The sequence below is a fragment of the Gymnodraco acuticeps genome, unplaced genomic scaffold (assembly GCF_902827175.1).
Source record: "Gymnodraco acuticeps unplaced genomic scaffold, fGymAcu1.1, whole genome shotgun sequence".
In the NCBI taxonomy this organism is placed as follows: Eukaryota; Metazoa; Chordata; class Actinopteri; order Perciformes; family Bathydraconidae; genus Gymnodraco; species Gymnodraco acuticeps.
Genome location: NW_022990590.1, coordinates 8,780,431 through 8,805,113, shown reverse-complemented (window position 1 = coordinate 8,805,113; position 24,683 = coordinate 8,780,431). Strand labels below are relative to the sequence as shown.

Here is a 24,683-nt window from a genome sequence, read left to right as displayed (position 1 = left end):
CTACTGCTAATGCGTGTGATGTTACGAGAATTGGATTCTTTACTTCATTGAGAAACACTACCAGAAGGTTAAAACTACTATACATTGGTAAAAAAATGGTTGCACTAATGTTTTTGATGAAATGTTCGATGATAATAGTGCATAATGTTCCTGTTTCTTGTCTAATAATGCTGTTATTAATCACTCCGGATTCTTGTTCCTTGTGTCATGTGGTTGCTGCAGTGTATGGAACCTGGATATATCCGTCTAATAGAACTTTTCAATGGAAACACTTAAAGGTACAATCCTTTTTTTTACCTTTTATTCTGTGGTAGTAAAGACATAATGGCTTTATTCTCAACAAAAATAATTAAACCAAATGATCTTCCATATGGACACAGTTGATCTTGATAGGGTCTAAGCTTACATGTCATGAAAGGCTGCTGTGACTAGATGGATACAAGATTTAAGTGGATTTTTGTGGAGCCGTGTTGGTTACAAATTATAGTTTGTAGTGGCCAAACATGGCAGCATCAGCACAGAATTCTTGAAGACTAATTATCCCAAAAAGGATTGCAACTTTAACATGGAGTTGTTCTTTTATATGCGTGATAAGGCTATGAGTAAACACTTGAAACATGCTGGCCAGTCCTATCCTTGCAAATATGCTGTTGCTGTCTTGTTATGAAGGTAGGTACTTTGTTAATAGTGATGTCAATAGGTTTATCACAGTTTTACCACACAGTTAGAAAAGCAACATCATGAGCAATGGATCCAGTGTTTGGTTTTAATTACAAGTAGATGAAGATATGCCAGGGAGACGAGGTGCTGTTTCTTGATAATAGCTACATTTTCTGAGATATTTTCGGACTAATTCCAATTTTCTTTATTGCAATATACCCAAACCATATTCCCCTGGTAAAAACACCTTGTTGTCACAGCTATATTAAAGTGTTCAGGTTCCAATATTTCTGGAAATCCCCATTGTTTTTTAGTCACAAGGCATATTTTTCTTTAACATTTCTTTAAGGAATCATAAAAAGTATAGACATGGAGTTTATAATATGCTTTCTCCTGGCATGGTAGAGATACAAGAGTGGAATACATTAAAGAGCTTGTTTAATACCGATATGTATTTCATCCATTTTCATACCAATGCCTACATGAATCAGGAGATATGATTTAGTAGGTTCAAAACACAATACACTTTTAAGGTGAAGTTAAAGGTAGATTTCTATAAAACTACGAATTATACTTAACATCACTTTCCTATAAGCATTTCAAAATAGTTTTGAGAATATTTAATTGAACATGTTGACATGGGTGTAGTTGTAAACCATACTCTTTAACTTGTGCCATCTTGCTTCTCCATCTCACTTCATCCTGTCGGCTCTAGCTTATGCTGTGCTAGAGAACCCTGGCCACAGCAGCAGCAGCAGCAGCAGCGAGGTACAGTACTCTACAAAGCAGGGCGATGGTTCATTCACTTTCATTTCACTATCAGAGTAAAATATACTATAACCATGAAATTATTTTGAAAATATTGGCTTGTTTAACAAAGGATACCTGGCTTTCATAGTGTAGTGCCGATGCTTGTACCTCTTTTTCTATTATAGTCTACTTTATATTTGTATTATATATCTTCAACTGAGGTGAGACCTCGTAAAAATGCAATGGTGTCATAAATCCAGATTTTTTTAAAGCAATTGCATTGGTGATTTAAGTTATCATAACTAACAGAAAATGTACACAATCACATCTCAGGTTGTAGGAAAATCTTAAAACAGTAACATAAATTAGGCTCTTATGATATTATGTATGGTCCTAACGTGGTCATTCTATTGACACGCAACGGCTGAAAAGCAACATCAATTTGGTATAGATCTTGGTGGTCAGTATAAACAGTAAACTAAGTTGTGGATGAGTTCAGTATAGTGATGAATAGAAACTGGTAATAATGAAAGCGAATTGGCCTGAAACCTGCTTATTGGGGCTTTTTCTGTGTTATTGCCTTGTCACACTGACCCTTCTATACTCCTCTAACCTGCATCTGTGTTCTAAATATCCTTTACAAAACTGTGCACACCAAATACAAACAGACCCACACGGGTATACACATTATGAACGTGTGCATGCCCTCTCAGGCACACAGATGAACACACAGTTCCACCTGAGCACTCACCTCCACGCCCGGGTGAAGAGTGATTTCAAATCATTTTAGTTGCTTAGTGGAGCAAATGTACACTGGAATCTAAAACTGTTGGGTTTTTAGGCCGAAGGAAAAGCTGCACCGGCTCAAAGATGGGCTTAATTCTTTATTTTTTAGATGATTTCCCATACGGCTTTTTGTGGAATGATAAGAAACCTATACACAATAGAGTGGTGCAGGAATGAGTCATAAAACTGCATGGCCACTTCCAGTTTCTTCAAAGATATTTTTGGTTAGATGCCTGAAATAAAGTCTGTGATTACCAAAACCTAAATTGATTTTTGTTCAAGGACATAAATCACATCATTAAATACCTCACTGGTGAATATCCTAAGGATATGTGTCATAAAAAAACATCTATTTCTAATTAATGATTAAATGAGACTACAAAATGTCATCACGCAGAACATTAGCGGCCTTTAGCTAAGCAGTGGTGATACGTAGCCATGCGACTGTTATATAGTTTGTTTGTATCCTAACGTTAGCATTTTACTTTAAAGTGTTGTAAATATATGTAATTATCCTGCTGAACAAAACGTGTAAGGATCATAAACCCGTGTTTACCAAAGAGCTGTTATCCATAATCCACAAGAAAAATCTCATTGCTTCTTCACAACGGAACCTACTAAATTTCAGTCGGCCTACAAAAATAGGTCATAGCTGCACCACTCTGTTTCATATTGTGTCAAATACAAATACTAGAAGAGAACCCCAGATGAGCTCTCTGCTCTCTCCTCCTAAACTGTAGCTCCTCTGACACCTGAAGATAATAAAGAAAACCTGACTGACTCAGGATCTCTTCTCAGAATGTGACCTTTTACCTTTACCCTCCCAACATTTCACCTTTCCTATCCTAAACTTGTGGTTTCTGTCACAGGGATTATTTGTCAAACGTGACGAGTACTTTCCCCTGCAAGATGTGTACACGATTCCTGTTTACCCCTGTGGTCTAAAATAATGGTCCTCAGCATGTTGTATCCACGTGCTATCCTGCTGTGTGGTCTAACCTTTGTATAGTACTTGTTGTTCTTCACATCTTTAAGGGCATGAACATCTGTCCTCTATTGGTTCACACATACACACATGCAGGGGATTTAAAGGGCACATTTGGGTAAGAACATGTTGTTCCTCACTGGTACAACTACTGTCCTCTAGAACAGTGGTTCTCAAACTTTTTTCAATAATATACCCCCTTTGAAAAAATAATTCAGCCAAGTACCCCCTGATCAGCGCAAACAAAATTGTTAGGGAAAAAATGCCTATATAAAGAGGTACAGCACAGCGCTGCACCATCAGTGTCTGATTTATTGAAACAACAACATTGTAACTGAGAAACACTTAAATGCTACATTTCAAATGTTTACAATCCATCACTAAATTCATGGAAAACCAATTTTAACATCATGCAATAACATTAAGACGACATTAGTTGCATTGAACTGATCTTTTTAATAAGTTGTACTTACAATGTAGTGAGAAACATGGGCTTGTGCTTCACTGAGGATCTTTGTCATTCTGACAGGAAGGCAAACTGCAGTTATTACACTTCGCGTTTTGAAATATGTGTAACTCTGTTCATATAAAACCCACACTGCTCAAACTTCGTTACTTTTCCTAAAATTGGTATATTTATATATTTTTTTGGGGGCTATGGGAATGAAGAGAAAACAATATATGAGCATTTTATGAGCACGGGATTTTGACCCCTCATATAAACATATGCATAATGCTGCGCTATACTTTGCGGCCACACACCGTTGCCAAGCAACGCTTATTGTTTAGGTGTCCTTTGAGAAGCAGGCAGTCATATAATTAACTAGAACTAGCTAGATCTGATAGATTTGGACATAAACGCGAGTGAAGTCTATCCGGACGCGAGAGAGGAATCAGATATCAGATCAGCTGCTGCTGACGGAGAACACGCAGCTCTGCATGATCACAGCTCCGCCGCTGTGACGGACCGTTGAGCGGAGCAAAATGAAATACACTAAGAGTTAGACCTAACACACTTAGCTAGTTTATCTACTCTGGAACTAGCTAAACTAGTTATAAATATACGTATTCTTTACTGTCGGGTCACTTATTACAGGTTCAGCGAGCTGCACGAGACTGATGGGCTGTCAGGAGAGGGAGAGGAAAAGAGAGCACCCCGTTTATTTTTCCCATTTTATTATCCAGAATTACTGTAAACCTTTGAATAAAGTAGTTAATCTACTATTAGCAGTTTGTTTAAATGCATTACTTATGTTGTTTTTTTTCATTAACATAAAAATAAATCTCACGTACCCCCTGCAGTACTCCAACGTACCCCTAGGGGTCCGCGTAGCCCCATTTGAGAACCACTGCTCCGAGAACAACATGTGGTCGATCATCAAAACGCAATACATACAGTACTACAGGTGAAGCAGAAGCAAATGTGTTCATGTATTGTTTTCGCTTGTATCACAATGGTCAATAAAGTGTATGTGTTTGCCAATGGACCAGATTAAATATAAATGTATGCCACTTTTGGTATTTCTAGGTTGGTAGAAAAAACACGTTGAGTTTTGCTCATTACAACCATTGGCAGTCCAGGACTCCTTTTTTATGTCCATGTTGTTGGCCCCCCGAATTGGCTGACTGGCAGCAGGTTATTTCAGATTTCACCAAATGACACAATAAGCTTGCCAAAGACACCGCAAAACACCATTGTACGATTAGGAATTGGCTGTTTTCGTAGTTCAATCATGAGCAATAGCGTAGCAAGTCTTTTCTTGACAAAAAGGAAGGAACGATCAATCACAGTAATTTGAATAACCCAGTTATCTTGCACATATCTCAATACGTCTATCAACTGTTCTGAATTGGGATCTTCAGGGAGGTTTAGGTTATGGAGAACAACCAATAAATCTTTACCATAAAAAATGTATTTGCACATTCATATTCACCTCAGGAACAATTAATTATTTAATGTAATGTTATTTTTCTTCTAGCCCCTTCATAAGGGTTTCACTTTGTCGAATACTTTGGTTTATGACCTGCATTACTAACACATGCTGTGCTAACTAACAAAAATTAGCACGCTAACAGACGAAATTAAGATAGTGAACATGGTAAACACAATTTCTGCTAACATTTTTCAAGCTATCACAACCCAGTCTCACGGCATTTCGTGTTATAGTCACGACATTTAATCTATTGATTCGTGTTCACCAACATGATTTTCCCCTTTTTCTCCACACAGAACGATTTTAAAAGCAACGTATTTCTATTGGCAGTATGTTTAGTGCCTGTGTTATTCTTTTCTAAATAACACACTGTTATTTACTCAACAATAACACACAATTATCCTTGTTTTTATTTATTTGTTTAATTCTATAATCTCTGGCTTTTTTTGACGTCCGTCAGGAACTGAATTTCAAAATAAAATAACCGGAAACAGACGTAGGCCTGTAAGGGACATTTCGAGCCTCATTGCGATACACACCCACTGAACTGATTACCCAAGATCCTCAGCTAGGGTTTAAGCTCGGTTGTTGGATGTTTTAGCCGCAATGCACGATGGGATATGGTGTTAATGCGATATGAAATCCGAAAAACATTTCAGAGTTTAGGATGGCCGAAGACCATACACTACCCATAATCCTCAGCTATCGTTTGGGACTAAAGTCCCTTTGCTTGACAAACCCCGTGATTAATCTTCAAGCTCTGGGATTGGATGTTGGAGTGGCAGGTTACGCCGAGCGTCAAACAGCTCTTTGAAATGGAACGAAACCACGGCAGACTATCCAAAACTGGACTCGAACGGGACCAGCGACCCCCCCCCAGAACTACACATGCTGGCTATTGTGTTTTGCAAAATGTCCTATGGGATGTCTCTACTGGGAACGTTTTTCGTTTTTCCCACAATTAGAAGTTGCCAGTATTAAACACATTGGTGTTATCACATTTAAAACATATAATTAATAAATGGGTGAAAATCGCTTGTATCCATAATGGGCAGCATTAATATTTACCCACATGACAGCTCATTGTTACTTTGTAATTCTTCTCCACTACAATTCAGAGGTTAACCTGGTATTTTTACTCCACTACATTTATTTGAGTTACTTTGCAGATTCTGATTAATGATGTGAAATATAAACAACCCTTAAATCAGGCTTTAGTTACACCTGAGTAAAATTCAGGGAAGGTGATTGTCAAGTGCCAACAATCAGGAGAGATATTTGATAGTTGGTGCTTGAGAAGACTAAACATGTATCTGCAGATCCCTATAAAGTATATTCATTAATCGTTATTCTCTACTAATAGTTATTTAAAAACTCTATAAAATGGCTATTTTGCACATCCCTTTCAAGATTTCAAGATTGTCTAAGGTTTATTGACATATCATATACACAACTACGTTAAAGTTAAGCAATGAATGAAAAACTTGGGTTGCAGGTTCCTCAACAGTGCATTACAAGACATCTATCAATATGTGTGTACCTCCACCATTAAACTGTCATATTCTGCACATTTCTTATACTATCTACACACATGAGTATAATTCATATGTATAATATCAGTTAAAATAAGTGCTTCAACATAGTTAACATTGTGTCAAGGGGTGAACTCAGAGGCATGAACTCAAATGCACAACTCAGACTCGGTTGGTATTCAAAAATAAAGACTTTACTGGAATTAACACAGTAACAAAAACAAGAAACACAAAATCCCTCTTCCGAGGAAAAACGAAATGCCAAAATCGTGATCATGCGAAAATAGGATATGACCATGGAGCAGGCTTGAACATGGTCATGAATAAGAACCGAACTGGCACTGGACAGGTGGGGACTAACACAATATATACACAAGGTGAGGGGAACAGGTGGAAACAATCAGGGCGGGGAAACCAATCACGAACACAGGAGACACATAGGGGCGGGGAGCATGGAGATCTGAAACAAGAGGAGTAATACTTTTTACAATAAGACACAGGGCACAGAACAAAGGGACATGACAAAACTAATATAAAGAATAGACTTTCATGATAAGTTTCCGAGACATGAAAGTACCCCCCCTTCTAGGGACGGCTCCTGACGGCCCAGGCTCCTCCGAGTTGAGGCGATCAAAATCCTCAATGAGGCTTTTGTCTTCAATGAAGCGGGAAGCAATCCAAGACCGCTCCTCAGGGCCGTAACTTTCCCAGTCGACAAGGAGCTGCCGCCCTCTACCCCTCTTCCGTGCGGCCAAGAGAGTTTTGACCGTGTAGACTGGACCACCATCGATCATTCGGGGGGGCGGGGGGGGTTTGGCGGTGGGAACCATGGCGCTCTCCTTCAGAGGCTTTAGTTTCCCCACATGGAAGGTGGGATGCACCTTCATGGACCTGGGAAGCCGTAGTCTTACTGAAGCCGGGTTGATGACCTTAGTGATGGGAAAGGGACCCACAAATCGGGGAGCCAACTTGCGAGAGAGTACGTGGAGGGGAAGTTCCCGCGTAGAAAGCCAGACTTTTTGGCCTGGCTGGTACACAGGGGCTGGTTGGCGTCTTCGGTCTGCTGCTCGTTTCATAAGCGCCGAGTTTCTGCAGAGGACTTTCCTAGCCGCAGCCCACACGCGATGGCAACGCCTGACCAGAGCGTGGGCAGACGGGACCGTGACCTCTCTCTCCGTGGCTGGGAACAGTGGCGGCTGGTAACCATAAACACAATGAAACGGTGACAGGCCTGTGGCAGATGTAGGAAGGATGTTGTGCGCGTACTCAACCCAGGTGAGGTGCTCGCTCCAGGAGGAGGGATTCTGGGAAACCAGGCATCGCAGGCAGGTCTCCAGTTCCTGGTTCAGGCGCTCTGTCTGGCCGTTAGACTCCGGGTGGTATCCAGACGAGAGACTGACCGTGGCACCGATGAGGCTGCAGAACTCCTGCCAGAAACGTGACACAACTGTCGGAGACAATATCCTTCGGGAAACCATGCAGGCGAAACACATTATGCATCATGACCTCAGCCGTTTCCTTGGCTGAAGGCAATTTGGGCAGAGCAATAAAATGTGTCATTTTGGAAAAACGGTCCACCACTGTGAGAACTGTGGTGTTGCCTCTAGAGATAGGAAGGCCTGTGACGAAGTCCATGGAAATATCCGACCAGGGTCTGTTGGGAATAGGAAGTGGTTGTAATAATCCCATCCGCGCCCTGGAAGAGGTTTTGTTGCGAGCGCAGACAGGGCACGCCTCCACATACTCCTTCACCTCCTTCTCCATGGATGTCCACCAGAAACGCTGCTTTATGATGAACATGGTTCTTTTGACTCCGGGGTGACAGGTGAGCAACGAAGTGTGAGCCCAGTGGATCACCTGTGGTCGCTCGGCTTCCCGAACGAATAGCCGGTTAGGCGGGCAACCCCTGGGTGCAGGAGCCCCACCGTTGGCTCGCATCACCTCCTTCTCCACTTTCCAAGTCAGCGCTCCTACCACACGGTTCAACGGAATAATGGGTTCCGGCTCCTTGACTGCGGGCACAGGGTCAAACAGACGGGACAGAGCGTCAGGCTTGACATTCTGAGACCCTGGCCAGTAAGAAAGAACAAAATCAAAACGGTTAAAAAACAAGGTCCACCTAGCTTGGCGGGAGTTCAGTCTTTTGGCTTTCTTGATGTACTCCAGGTTCTTGTGATCGGTCCAGACCACAAAAGGATGCTCGGCTCCCTCCAACCAATGTCTCCACTCTTCCAATGCCAGCTTCACGGCCAGCAACTCACGGTTTCCCACATCATAATTCCTTTCCGCCGGGGAGAGCTTCCTGGACAGGAAAGCGCAGGGGTGAAGCTTGTTGTCCTTCTGTTGGCGCTGGGAGAGGACCGCTCCCACCCCCTCGTTGGAGGCATCCACTTCCACCACAAACTGGCGAGTGGGGTCCGGCAGGGTAAGTATGGGGGCAGTGGTGAACATTTTCAACTTTATTTTTAGAAATGTACATGTTAAATATACATATAGACACTTTATATCAGTGGTCACCAACCTTTTTAAGCCCAAGATCACCGACCTTGGCCTAGGTGAAAGGCGAGATCTACCTATTGCAGAATTGAGTGAAAAAGATGGCCGTGTTCTTCCAATTTGAGGCCTTTTATATATGCTAATTGCATCTGAATTACTGTTACAATGAAGGCTCCATAATCAGCTCACGTCATATAGGCAGGGGTAAAGTGCTATTTTTTATGAGTGGGGGGCGGACCTCACCTCCTCTAGGGGGGTTCGGGGGGATGTTCCCTCGGGAAGATTTTTTTTTAAATATTGAAGTTGAAAGCATCAATCTGGTGCACTCTGAGTGCAACATGAAGAGATCTATGGATACCTCTCTCAGCACCCAGATGACACAGAACTGTAAACAGATTTTCTTTTTCTTTATGGATATTTTACAAATCACTCCCCTTTTAAACTGTATTCTTGTTTTACTGCCATATAGTATTTCATACCTGTTTTTCATTTATTCTCTTATTGTTTGTATAACTATAATGATCATAATGAAGGTGTGCCGCGGAAATAATGTTTTGAATAATTTGTGACAAAACCGTTCTAAACACTCATAGAGTCCTTTAGCTCATCTGAGCCCCTCAGTCTGACAGGGGAGGACCATACTTGCCAACCTTGAGACCTCAGAAATACAGGAACATTTCAAAACCACCGTGGGGGGGGGGGTGCTAGTGGATCGCCAGAGCTGTTAGATTAGCATTAACATGCTTATTGTAGTTGTAAGTGCACTGCCTTTGGAAAGGAGTGAGCAGAGGGTAGAGTTGTCGATTCTTGTTCTGTTTTCTGTGACTATCTTCCTCACCCTCTCAGACTTTCAGTTGCGCGCTACTAAAGAGACGCACTACCATGGAAACCAAACAATGGTGTAGCTGTATTAAAGTCAGAGTGGAAACAGTCCTGAGTAAATCTGATTTTGTCAGAAATCGGGAGAAATGCGGGAGGAATATGACCATTTAGTGCTTCACATAATAAAATACACAACGGCTGTAGCCTGATTATGCTTTAGGAGCTGTAGGTGTGTGTGGTACAGTGTGTAGGTGCGTGTTGTACAGTGCGTACTGTAGATGCGGCGGACAGACGGGTCTCAGTTGGTTTGGTGTATGCTTACTTTAGTTTTAATACTTGTAAATACAACTTTTGGCCCGTAATTTCAATTCCCCATTTCAGCGACCAGAGAGAGGGGGGGATATATCCAGTCTCTGATTGTGTTACGTTATTATGAGAGTGCTCTCATACTTTAAATTGTATATATTTACAGTGCATGACATTAAGGATTTTGGGAGATGGCCCTGTGGGCCATCTGAGCTAATTTACAGATGGCCCTGAGCTCAATAGAGATTGCCCTGAAATGACGGGTTTGGGGAGCCTCCCCCTAGAACATTTAGATTTGTGCAGGTCTTAGATGCTGTCTGGTGCATTCTCTAGACTGAATTATAAGATGAACCACCACAATATTATATTGTTCAATTTCAATGTAATTCTTCATTTCACTTGTTTGTCTGTTCTCGTTTGTGTTTGCTCGCTTGCATGCCCTGCATAGCTATAAGAAACACTTAAAAGTGGGGTAGGTAAGTTTCAGAAACCGGCTCGAGTGCACTAAAATTTGAAAGTACACAGCCGAAAAGAATCCGCCCCTTCCTTCAGACTTCCTTACAGAGCACCTCCTCCAACACACATGAACGCGCACATGACGTCAGCAGACTGGTGAAAGTGGCCGCCTGTTGCTGGCGAGTCATTGAAGTACTACTGCAATGCACGCCCAATGAGGGCACGAGATACATTTGCGCGTGCACGAGATGGAAGGCTGACAGACAGGGCGGCAATCCAATCCGTTTAGCCGGCCCGGCTAAACGGATTGGTTGTACTTTTTACAGTATTACGGCTTCCACAGATGACATTTTTTAATGGATTTTTTGTCAAAGCACTTAAGATATTCATTGCTATCGGGATGTTAAGAGCATTCTATGGAATATAACAAGTGTATCTCGAGCCGGTTTCTGAAACTTACCTACCCCACCTTTAAGTTGTTGGTCAAGACACTTTCCATCTGATGAAGGCAAATGCCTTCCCAGATGTAAAAAAGTAGAAAACATTACATTCAGTTATAACTGCCAAAACAAACATTATTTACACTATTATGGCCCCTGTTAAAAATGTTTGTAATGTTATCTACTGTAAGTTGGTCGAACGAATGCCTCCTCATCCGGAAGCTGACCGAGCAGACCCGAGCAGCAGTCGAGAGAAGCCGAGCGCATCCGCGAAGCACACAACATGGCGACGTCAGAGTTCCCGTTAGCCGGCAAATCTAAATCTCTTCGGTCAAAATTATTTCCTTTTAGAGCATTACCGCTTCAGTTGCACCACTTATGTGACAGACAAGAAGAGTCAATTATAATGTCTAACACTCAATGTGGAGAAAGAGATGTCCTGGATGGGTTGATTGTGCGTTGATCTGTTGGTAATGCCTCGGGGTTCCGGTGGGCATGTAAACAAATGCATAATGCTGCGCTATACTTTGTGGCCTCACCCGGTTGCATAGCGACACTTATTGTTTAGGTGTCTTTTAATAAGCAGGTAGTCATATCATTAGCTAGAACTAGCTGGATCTGATCGATATGGACATAAATGCGAGTGAAGTCTAATCTGACGGGAGAGAGAGATCAGCTGCTGCTGACGAGTCGACACGCAGCTCTGCATAATCACCTGCAGCGGTGAGCGGACAAAACACACACTTCAGGTTAGAATATTAGGGATGCACGATATTGGTTTTTTGAAACCGATACCGATACCGATAACTTCCTGCTTCTCAAGACCGATAACAAAAAAAAATGTACGCCACTAATTATTTTAACGCGATTAACGCATGTGTATTTTTTTTCCTCGGCCGCCCCGTAGTTTCAGAGCGCATCGAGTTTAACATACCATCTACAAGCTGATGCTGACAGCCCCGCTCCTGTCGCCCACTTGTGGCAGACCACACTTCCACGCTCACCGGCAGGCACCGACTGGCCATCTGGAGGACCGGGAGGGTGTGTGTATGTGTGGCCCGAGCGAGCGAGAGAGAGACCTTACGTGCATTGTTGTTGTTAGCATCTGGTGCTAGCTAGCTGCGCTAACGGATATACGGAGCTGTTTAAATGAAAACAGAGGAGCGACATTTCGCCACAACTGCGCCGAGCACTTGACTTTATGCAGAAAGCCAGACAGTGGGACATTGTACGAAAAGTCAGCACACTCAGCACGGATAGTGCGCAACATGATTGCAGCGTCCAGGCAGCTCCGGTTCGAGCATATGCCTTGAGTTGCACATAGCTCCAACGCCCATACCACCGACGACATGTTTGTTTACTGTCCTGGCTTCACGAGTTAGGGAGCGCTGGATTTGTGAAAAACTCCCCTCTTCCTAAACCACTAATACCACAGTACTGGCAAAACGGGAGGAGCCGAGTGAAAAACAAGCGCCCCTCATTCCAATCCACCCACACTGCAGTATTTTTTTCTTTTTTTTTACCCAAAAAATATATTGTATATTATCGGGGCTATTAATACTGGTATCGGGTTTATCGGGATGACGTCATAATTCCTAATATCGGACCGATAATTATCGGGCCGATAATTATCGTGCATCCCTATAGAATATCACACGTAGCTATTTTAATTACTTCTCAAACTACCTAAACTAGTTATAGATATGTTTAGTTTTACTGTCGGGTCACTCATTACTGGATCCGTGAGCTGCATGATACTGGCATAATAGATTGCCCGGTCGGGCAACCAGCAGGTGAGGCTTCATTGCCCGAGCTAAATACTAGATGGCCCCGGGCCATCGGGCAGCCCTTAATGTCGAGCCCTGATTTATATAAATATGTGTGTGTATATGTCCGCATCTGTAGCCTGTTGTCTCATTATACCGCACTGTGTGGTGACACGTTATTGGACATAATTCACCTCTCGTATTGTGTTGCCACACGGACCCTTTAGTGGGAACACCTGTAGCGTTAGCTTCCATTCCTGCTAGCTCATCAAGCAGAGCAGTTCATGTGATAACCTCTCTGTTATTAATGGCTAATAAAGATTGGCACTCTGTTCTTAATACACCGCCTCCCTTTTCCTGGCACTACACTGGTGACCTTGACTTTTCCGAGAAAGTTTCCGGAAAATTAACGAGCATGGCTGAACGCGATGTGTTCGTAAAGCTGCCGGAATTCTGGGAGCACGCCGCGGAGGCATGGTTCGCACATGTGGAGGCGCACTTCGCCTCCGACAGGTCCGTGATGGGGACCTGAAATACTACCATGTGGTAGTAGCGCTGGGCAGCTCTGCGTCGTCCAGGTTCGTGGGATTTATCACAGACCCCCCACACCGTGGCAAATATGAGGCGATTAAGGCCCTTCTCCTTAAGACATTTAGCTTATCTGCTAAGGAAAGGGCTCGCCAGTTACTTGACATTCAAGGCCTAGGAGACAGAAAGCCATCTCAGCTAATGGAGAAAATGCTAAATCTGCTAGGGGGGGAAGATCCCCGGATTTTATTCACGGAAATGTTCCTGCGTCACTTGCCTCCCCGGGTCCAGACGGCGCTGGCCAACACGTCTGTCACGGAGCCCCATGCCTTGGCTGAGGAAGCGGATCGTTTTTTCCTGGCTACACAACAGCCCGGTGCAGAGACGTTAGCCGCAACGCTCAGCGGCCCACCTGCAGTCAAGAAAGCGTGGCAGAGGCCGGACACGGCTGTGGCGTGGAGACGCCGGAGAGTGCGTTTACCACGCACGTTTCGGGACAAGGGCGAAGAGATGCAGTGCTCCGTGCAGCTACAAACCCCCGGGAAACGGAGGGGCCGGCGCTCAGTAGTGGCTCTGAGCGTCGGCGGCACGTGCAGGCTCCTCTTCGTCAGCGACAGCATTTCGGGGAGCCTGTTTCTGTGTGACACGGGCGATCAATGGAGCGTAGTTCCAGCGTCGAGTGAAGACGTCGCCCGTGGGGGGCACGGACCGCGATTGACAACGGATAACGGCGGTCCCATTCGCACGTACGGCGTGAGGCCTATGTGTCTGTGCATCGGAGGACAGCGTTTCAGCTGGGATTTCATGACAGCGGACATTTCTTTTCCCCTCCTCGGAGCGGATTTTTTGTGTGCTCATGGACTCTTAGTGGACGTTAAGAATAGGCGTTTGGTTGATGCCTTAACGTTTTCTTCCCTCGTGTAGGTGGTATCCCTGCGTGGATACCACCAGGTGCCCATGCACACCCTGGACATTCCCAAGAACGCCTTTTGGACTTTTTGAGTTCCTGCAGATGCCTTTTGGACTCAAGAATGCCGCTCAGACGTTTCAGCGCCTGATGGATTCGACGACATAGCTTCAGTGCAGGAGCACCTGTCCCACCTCCGAGCCCTTTTCACACGGCTCAACGAACACTGATTAATCATCAATCCTGCAAAGTGCCAGTTCGGGGTGTCGGACATCGATTTCCTGGGGCACCGCGTCACCAAGGGCGGTGCGACACCTCTGCCAGTGAAGGTGGAGGCTGTTGCGGCTTTTCCTCGCCCGCTCACAGCCCGGTCGCTCCGTGAGTTTCTGGGGATGGTGACTTTCTACCACCGTTTCATCGCCTGGGCCGCACACATCATGCGGCCGCTGTATGAAGCGTTGAAAGGCAAGACCCCCGTCCAGGAGAACGACTGGACAGCAGAGGCGGACAGCGCTTTTGCTGAGGTCAAGACCGCGTTGGCTCAGGCGGCTTTGCTGGCACACCCATCATCTACGGCTCCCATCTCCATCACCACGGACGCGTGGGACTACGCGGTCGGCACAGTGCACGAGCAGTGGGTGGAGGGTGCTTGGCAGCCGCTCACCTTTTTCAGCCGCCAGCTGACGCCTAGAGAACGCAAATACGGCGCCTTTGACCGGGAGCTCCTCTGACTTTATTTGGCCGTGCAGCACTTCCGTTTCATGCTGGAAGGCCGTGAATTTACGGCGTTTGTCGACCACAAGCCGCTCACCTTCGCCATGTCAAAAGTGGCGGAGCCTTGGTCGGCACGTCAGCAGCGGCAGCTGACCTACATATCGGAGTTCACTACGGACATTAAGCACGTGGCTGGCAAGTCGAACCTGGTTGCTGATTGCCTCTCCAGGTTCGTCATCGGTGCCGTCCAGTTGGGCCTGGACTATAATCGCATGGCGGCGGACCAGGTCACAGATCCCGTTGTCCAGGCTCTGAAGGTGGAGAGCGCGGGGCTGCGCTTGGAGGACGTGGTGTTCGGCGACGCGGGCATTACTCTCCTGTGTGACGTCTCTACGGGCCTGGCGCGGCCTATCGTCCCTGCCAGCTGGAGGCCTCCTGTGTTCGAGGCTGTGCACGGCCTGTCACACCCGGCGTTAAACCTTCGGTACGTTTGGTAGAGGCGAAGTTCGGTTGGCAAGGACTGAAAAGGGACGTGAGGACTTGGGCCAGGGAGTGCGTGAATTGTCAACGCGCTAAGGTGCACCGCCACACGAAGGCCCCGTTGGAGCCTTTCCTGGTGCCTGAGAGGAGGTTTGATCACGTCAACATTGACCTGGTTGGTCCGTTGCCTTCCTCTCAGGGGTTTTCCTACCTCCTCACCATGGTGGACAGAACGACCCGTTGGCCGGAGGCGGTTCCGCTCGTTTCGACATCAGCCGCAGACGTTGCCCGGGCCTTCATTGCAACGTGGGTGTGTCGTTTTGGCACCCCGTCAGACATTTCCTCAGACAGGGGCTCTCAGTTCACGTCCGAGCTCTGGAACGCTGTGGCAGGCGGTTTGGTGGTTAAGCTGCACAGGACTACCGCTTACCACCCTCAGGCTAACGGCCTCTGCGAGCGCTTCCATCGCTCCAGGCCGGCGGCCCTCCAGGCCGGCGGCCCTCCAGGCCGGCAACTGGGTCGACAAGCTGCCCTGGGTGATGCTGGGCCTGAGGACCGCACCTAAGGGAGATATGCAGTGTTCTACAGCGGAGATGGTCTACGGTCAGCCGCTGAGAGTTCCGGGGGATTTCCTCCCAAATGCATCAGCTCCCTGGTCTGCCGCGGCCCAGCGAGTTTTTCTGCGTGACGCGGCGGAGGCTTTCGCTCCAGTCCCGACTACTCAGCACGGTGCGCCAGGGTCTCAAGTTCCCGCGGAGCTACGCTCGGCTGGGCACGTCTTCATTCGTCATGACGCACACAGAGGCCCCCTGCAGCCCCCTTACGATGGACCTTTCCGGGTTTTGGAACACGGTGAAAAACACCTGGTGGTCGACATGGGCGGTAAGGCTGAGCACGTCTCGGTTGACCGGGTGAAGGCTGCTCACTTGGACGTGGACCGGCCGGTGGTGCTGGCTCGCTGTACCGACTCCGGTGCGCAGGTCTCGTGGGGGCAGGTGGATTGTTCCTCCCCGCCATACGGATTTTGTTTACACATGAATTCTGGAGGGGCTTGTGTGGTGACCAATGTTGTGCTAGTTACTGAAAACCAGTAACTAGTTACCATTACTAGTTACTTCATTTCAAAAGTAACTCAGTTACTTTACTGATTACTTACACCAAAAAGTAATGCGTTACTATGAAAAGTGACGTTTTAGTTACTTTAAAAAAGGGCTCCCATTAATGCCCTTATAGCCTTCATTTCAGTACTGTTATTGCATTGGAGAATAATACAATCTGTTGATCAACTTGACATGCATTATATGCAATCTGGATTGCATCAATATTAGCTGGCTTTCCATTTTTGTATATTCTTTCTCCAGGTAGTTTTTTTTCTGCACAGTGTAGAGTCTTGTTGTGATGAGAGGGATGGAGGTATTTAATAAAAACCTTGCTCGCTGAAGAATAGCTACAGAATGAAGTCCTGTCACAAGTTAATCGGAGAGGATCACAGCTGGCCACGGATCTCGATGCTGCATTCGGGCTGTGAGTAACCAACTTGTGTCTTACTTTTAGGCTGTCTGGAGGTATGGACAGCTATCAAAGCTACTAAACATCACATTAACAACGATGTAAATGAAAGTCGGAGACAAATACTATTTGAAATGATTTATTCACGTTTGCAATGTTTTGAACAGACATCCCCAGTCACCTCATTGTCATTTTGTAGTCCTCGGTGTACGCGTCCGGATATCGGCATAGCAACCACAACCTCACACACTGGTACTGAATGTGCATCAAAGTGTTCCTATGGAGCCAAATATACCAAAAGATAAATGTAAACAACAAAAGAAGCGATCGAAATGTGTATTTCCTGGTTATTCGATAATGGCTCCTCAAAGTACACGCCCCATTCCTAACGTTAACGTAACGTAACAAGTTCCCCGGTGTAACCAGTTAAACGGCAACACCGGAACCTCGCAACGGCTGCGGAGCGCCACATTTGGGCCTAAGATGAGGTTTGATTCTGCGTGATCTGCGTGTAGGGAGGGGCAGCAGCCATATCATTGGCTAGAACTAGCTAGATCTGATGGATTTGGACATAAACACGAGTGAAGTATAACCGGACGCGAGAGAGAGAGAGATCAGCACCTGCAGCTCTGCCCGCTGTGAGGGACCGGTGAGCGGAGCAAAACACACCTTTAGACGTCAACTAACACATTTAGCTATGGCACTGTCGTATATATATACACATTGAATTATTCAATTTGATAATATGTAATCAACTTAGGTATCCCTCTCAAAAAAATAAAAAAAAAAAAAATAATACAAATATTCATAACTCATATTCGAATGCATGAATAATTATTTGAATACCTGAATAATTTCGAATATTCGATTAATCGTTCCCATCCCTACTATGAACAACAGCTAGTCGTTCATAATAGGCTAGCAATAACATGTTTACAATTGCAATCTTATACGGGTAGTCTGCCACATTCTGTCATTCATTGTAGCTGGCATAAAAACAATGTTTTCCCTAGCAAACTCATGTCTAGCTCTTGGTAGCCTTCTTTTTTAGCTCGGTAGCATACACGCTAGGAAGGCCAACTATAATGTAATTAAGTTTCGCGACTGACCGTACGGTAAATCACCCGGAGTATACTGTCTATGAGTATTTTGTGTGTGAATGCAGACATTCTCCTGCTATGAGATACATGTAAGGCCATCTGCTGACATTGGAGTTGATATATGGAAACGCTAGCAACTTAGCAGTTAGCACTGTGTCAATGGCTTAGCAGCCCGAAAAACGTTTACCCATGTAAACAGTCGTGGTAGATACCTTGTTTGTTTTAAACATCATAAATACACAAACAACAATGAATACTTACAGGTTGTGTATCCGAATCTCCCGCTGGTCCAAACAAAGTAGGAACAGCATCGTTCTTCAGTGCCCTACCTACCTGAAATGCTGGCAGAGGGTGTGGCCTCTGGGTATCCACACATCACAGTACCCCAGTGGTGAACCGTGTCTATCACAACTGGACCTTCTGTAGACACTCACACCCCCCGCCGCCGCCACCCCCCCCCGGCATTATAATGTCCGTCTTTTCACTGAATTATCGTCTTGAAAAGGGTACTCACAACAATTCCGCAACAACTTCATCTTCACCTGTTGCACTTGTCATTTCAACGTTAAAAACAATAAAACGGCATGAATTGCTTCGTCGCATAGATCCTCTGTCTCGAGCCAGTTAACTAGCGGGCCTTCTAGAATACCCTGGAACCGAGGGAAACTCTGAAAGAATACGCCCATTTGCTACAAATCAATATATGATTGGTTGATCAAACTGTCAGTCCACACATACGCTCTCATTCAGTGCAACGGCCAGGGCATTCTATCAAGGATGTAGAATACCTTGGTTGAAGGATATTCTACCCAGAGACCCAGAACAAGATCTGATTGGTTGCTTTCTTTTCTAACACAAAACCACTCAAATGCGTAGTGCATGGTCCGAGAAGGACAAACAAATCAACGTAACACTGTAATATTACAGATCAACAACACAGATACGATTCTAATTTATTCATTTTATATAGCCTACATTGTATTACATTTTATTTATATAATTAAATCGAATTTTTGTTTGTTTTATCGGAGTGTTCCAGGGTATTCTCTGAATACCTTGAAGGCCCTGACGGTTCGCCACTGCAGTACCCAGGAAGTAAACAATGGAAAATGAGAAATCTCCAACGAGGCGTTCTGGGGCAGCACAGACAGGTCTTTTCTGTATTAGAGTTCTACTCGCTACAGGGTGTACTTTGAGGGTTTTTGACTCTGCAGACCGTTTACATGCATAAAAACCTTCATAACACACAAGGGGACGGGTAATAACCGGAAAAGCATGACATGGTTCCTGACGGACGCCAAAAAAGCCAGAGATTATAGAATTAAACAAACAAATAAAAACAAGGATAATTGTGTGTTATTGTTGAGTAAATAACAGTGTGTTATTTAGAAAAGAATAACAAATTAGAAGGAAAAAAAGATTTAAAAATGTACAGATTTCAGTATTCTGAGGCTCTGAGCCCCATTTATTTTCCTCAAGGCCGGCAAAAAAAGTCCGACATTATACGATTTAAAATAAAAAACAATAATCGTGGCTTGATATTGAGTAAGAACATGTTTTTACGAAACATACTACCAATATAAATACATTGCTTTTAAAATCGTTCTGTGTGACATGAAAAAAAGGGGAAAATCGTGTTGGTGAACACGAATCAATATAATAAATGTCGTGAATATAACACGAAACGCCGTGAGACTGGGTTGGCTATCAGTATCAGTGTTAGCATGTTAGCATTCTATCAAGAGGATTTAGCTCATTGCAGCATTCTAAAGATAGTGCACAAATGATGTAAGTACAGAAAGCATATATACACTTTTTGCTTTCCATCCCCAAGGCCAAACTCCCGAGCTTCGGGGACAGAGCCTTCTCTGTGGCAGCCCCGAAGCTCTGGAACTCACTCCCCCAAGACCTCCGTGAGTCTGAGTCCCTCACCCTGTTCCAGTCCCGCCTCAAAACTCACCTCTTCAACTCTGTATATCCATAACCCCCCCCCCCCCCCCCCCTCTCAACCAACTTCCTCCTGACTGCTTTTCTGTTTTGTTTGTTTGTTTGTTTGTTTTGTTTTTGTTTTCATTGTCTACCCTCCCTCCCAAATCTAAAGCGTCTTTGGGTTCAAGAAAAGCGCTATAGAAATATAATTTATTATTATTATTATTACACTGATGGAATACAATAATGATATCAACTACTGAGTATACAGTATGTAGCCATGCGAAGTAATGTGATGCCATAGAAAAGGGAAAATAATGTATATAATCAAATGTCTTAGACATTAGCCATCCAGAGCAGCATTAAGCAATACAGAAACATGCTTTAACCAGTAGTATTGTTTTGAGTAAATTGTTATCAGAATATCTGAAATTAAGTCAAATGGTATTATCAAACTTTCAAATTAGCTTACTGTTCAACAACAATTGTATGGAATGGAAGATATATGCAAAATGGATTTTATTTTTCTTCTTTTAGCCTTTGGTGTACGGAAGAAAATGCAAATGTGACATATTTTTCTGAAGAACGTTATAGCTATTACTAATATAAAAATGTACGGTATGTGCAAAAGCGAAAACAAATACTCAGGAATATTTAGCAAATTAAACAGCTTTATTTTTCCCCTTAAGTGTCAGTTTTCCTCTTTTATGCAGGATCTCATATACAAGTTAATATCTTAGCATACATTATGTTTAGTTAATGTCTAATTAGGCTGCGGAAGTAAAAGAGCTGTAATTTAAAGAGCTACAAGTCCATCTACTAATGATGAAGCCAGTTCTCGGAGGAGGTCAGGTCTCTGAGGAGCCGTTCACTCTTGATCTCTCTCTCCCTCCCCTCTCATATACCCTCTCCCCTCGTCCTCTCTACCCATGAATACTTGTGAGTCAACAGAATACATTTTCAGGCTCCTCAGCAGCAGAGATTATCAGAGGTGTTAAGAGCGCGGAAAGTCCTCAGGGATGAATACAAATGTTTGGAATCATCAGTTACTGTCAGTGAAGCGCTGATCTGTTCTTGTCAAGTCTCAGCTCAATGACACAAGTGTTGGATCCCCAATCTGTGCTTTAGGCTGTTGGTAATTGTTTCATGCAATCCTGCAATCAATCTCTTTTTCAGGTTAACTTCACAGTCTGTGTTATTAGTAATACAAAAACAACAGTATTATATTGACCTCATTAGGAACTAAGCTCATCTCTGTCAATGGCTGGTAAAACAATTATATATTTGTCCCTTTGCAGCAATGTGTGCTTCACAGCTTGCTTTGCACATGCTCATTGCATTACATAAGGTTCATCAGCTTTTTCTTTGCATTCAGTGTCACATTTTCCACAGTGACAGTCTTTCAGGGTCTTCCTTGTTCGTTTTTTATATAGGAACATAAAATGTCCTTTTTAAATAAACATTGGCATTCAATTATAGGCTGAGGTATGGAGCAGCAGTATATCATGTCATTAAAATACCTTTATCAGCTGTGATCGACACGTTAATGCATTAATAGTCATTCAGTCATTTAATATAAGATTCTGAAATGGGGGGTTGAGTAGTACTAGTCCTTTTGTACTTTTACTTAAGTAAGATGTTGAATGCAGGGCTTTTACTTTGTATTTTTCCAATTTAGTACTGCTACATTTACGTAAGTTTAAAATCTGATTACTTCTTCCATCGGATGTTATTGTTTCATTAGTACTCCTTAAAACTTAACCCAAACAAACACAGCAAGCCCCCTGATCTAGATGACGCATTACTCTGAAAATGCAGATCATGACAGAAAAGCTTTAAAGGAAAATCAAATATAAAAGTTTACACACACTCTCTCTCTCTCTCTCTCTCCTCCTCTCTCGTCCTCTCTCTCTCTCTCCGTCTCTCTCCTCGCTTCCTCTCTCTCTCCTCTCTCCCTCTCTCTCTCTCTTCTCTCTCTCTCTTCTCCTCTCTCTCTCTCTCTTCTCTCCGTCATCTCTCTCTCTCCTCTCTCCGTCACTACACACTCACACTCAACACTTCACACTCACACTCTTCTCTCTCAACACACCACACGTAGTCAAGGTGTTTTAATCTTAATTTAGGTTGTGATATGATTTTAATTGTTAATTACCACTTTGTCCCCTTCTGTCTGCTTGGGCGTTTTATTGACTTGGCATTTCCTGTTTGTTCTTCTTCTTGTGTTTCAGTATGATCTACTCCTTGGTTACCTCAACATAACAACTGATTTATCAGCAACTGGAGAGATGGGAAAACGCCTCTGGAAATACAGACCACCACTGTTTCGGTCTACAATCGAAAGACAGAAAATAGAAGATAGAAAAATGTTTTTTGCTGCAAAGCCAAACAATGAACTCAATGGGGGCGAAGCTTTTTCTCTGCTTTGTCCCCTTAAGAAGGAAGGTTTCATGCTTGTCTGTAAATAAAAACTGAAGTCTTGTTTACAGTTAGACCGGTCGTAGCTAGACCCAAGTAAATCACTGCCTGGCCAACATTTGAACCAAACACACATCCACAGCCTCCTCTGAAGTGGTACCGTACATACTGTAAAGTTGCAGCGCTGGTAACCCCAGAGGATAAAGAGCACAGTAGCGTTTGCACAGTTTGTCTCAGGCACAGCATGGTGAAGCACTGTCCGGCCCAGCACGGCTCACCCCCCCCCAGTCATCCCCTCTCGACGCCTCGCCAACCGTAGCTTCACTGGTGAGTCAGAAACTAGGGACACATGGACGACTGCATGGACAGATAACACTGTACATAAAGCAGAACGCTTTGGTTGGAAACACCCGAGCAGACGATATTTTCCACTGAATGGCACACACTGTCCATGGCCTGTGGGTTTTTATTTCTAACATTACGTGAATGGCTTTTGTGATGTGTGCATTTTGGTGTATTATTTAACTAAAGGCATTTCTAATAGAAGCAAAAGGTATCCTATACAGCAAATGCCTTCTTAGTGTCATCCTAGTGTTGTTCTATTGTGGGAAAACATTTCTAAAACTTAAAAGCTAACACCTGTCCAATTTTTTGATAGTAGAGGAGCACATATTCTTTGCAAAAATAGTCTTGCACAATATTTGCAATATTTGGCTATATATATATACATAAATATATAATAGAGATACATTATGTTAGTCTAGCCACACAGGTGAAGGTCTTCCAATATGTAAATAATTATCCAGCCCTGTTTGAATATGGGGAGAAAATGTGAATCTTTTTTAGCTCGATTTACACCATGGACCAACATGTTTATCTTTCAGTATTGAAATACATTTATTATCTATTTGTGAGATACTGATGGTTTTCCTCCTTTATCTACCTTAAATGAAATATGATATTCTAATATAACCACACCATGATAAGGGCCTGTGTCCACACACCTTTTTTCTGGCAGAGCCTCCTCCCTGCGTTTTAAAAATAAAAAAGGTTCTTAGCGTTCTTCTGTGGCAACGATATCTTGACAACGTAGCACGACTAGCATCGCCCAGTTGTATTTTATTATCTGTAAGTGCTTATAAATATGTGTTTCATATTGTTTTCTCCATAAAGTGGTGCAGTGAGGATGTTTTTCTGTTAGCACCTGGAAGTTAGCATTGCATGTGCTCCCTTGAGAAAAACCAATTGGATATCCCCATTTTATTTGGGTATAATGCAAGTAGTAAATATTGTGGCCAACACACGTTTATAATATTTTTTTGTTCACCAGGATAATTTCCACATTATAACACCACTTTGAGATTTTTGAAGCATAAATACTGTAACGATCACAAAGGGAGTCGGAAACAGGCTGCTAGTTATTAGGCTTTAATAACTCTTCTTCTTTACAGATGATCACAGGTTCAGGAACAGCTTGTGGGTTCAACCTCACACTCCACTAACACTAACTTCAACACATACCCATATATATAACAGTGTCTACGTCACAACTTCCCGCCCTCCCCCGTCTGCTCCCCCAACCACAGGCCCGCACCTCAACCAGCATCACTGTGCAGCTCTATGATTGGCAGAGAGACGGGGGATGCCTGAGTGACACCCTCAGCATCCTATACAGGGTCGCTACACTACCCCCCCACTACAAAGTTCCTCGCCCACGAGGAACAAATAAAACTCAGCACAAACACTACCCCCACACTCTCCAGTACTCTGCAGGGACCAACCCACTGACTGTCCAGTTTTGGGCACCGGCCTTTCTTCCGTTGTGGGCTGTAGACCCAGACCAGATCCCCGGCCCGGAAATGCTGCCCTCTTGTCCTGGTGTCATAGTTCCGCTTCTGTCCACCTCGTCCAGTCTCAGCTCCATCTCCTTCAGTTCGCCTCCGAGTCTGAACCTCACAGAGTCCAGGGTCTGCTCCACCTCTGCCTTCATCGAGGCCTCTCTGTGTTGGGCGTTCTGCTCCATGATACTCCTCTCCGCTATAGCTACGCTTGCCTGCTTCTGGGACTCATCCAGCTGAGGTTTACAGGTATCCAACTCTGCTTCTGTCCTTTTCAGGTCTTCTAGAGTTTTCAAAGTCTCCAGCTGGGATTGTCCTAGCTTATTCTGG

General features: G+C 44.1%; 1 protein-coding gene across 5 annotated transcripts in view; it reads left to right on the top strand.

Moving 5' to 3' along the window:
* Nucleotides 1-24,375, top strand: part of cnih3 (cornichon family AMPA receptor auxiliary protein 3) — a 115,502-nt gene extending 91,127 nt beyond the window's left edge. For 2 of the 5 annotated variants that reach the window (XM_034228633.1, XM_034228630.1), the window contains exons 6-8: nucleotides 223-278; nucleotides 1,376-1,428; nucleotides 22,329-24,375. In XM_034228633.1, the coding sequence (XP_034084524.1) occupies nucleotides 223-250 (28 nt within the window). In that variant the 3' untranslated portion in view covers nucleotides 251-278; nucleotides 1,376-1,428; nucleotides 22,329-24,375. The remainder of the gene's footprint in view (nucleotides 1-222; nucleotides 279-1,375; nucleotides 1,429-22,328) is intronic. The other 3 variants (XM_034228632.1, XM_034228629.1, XM_034228631.1) reach the window with 2 other exon arrangements.
* Nucleotides 24,376-24,683: the final 308 nt, after the last annotated feature.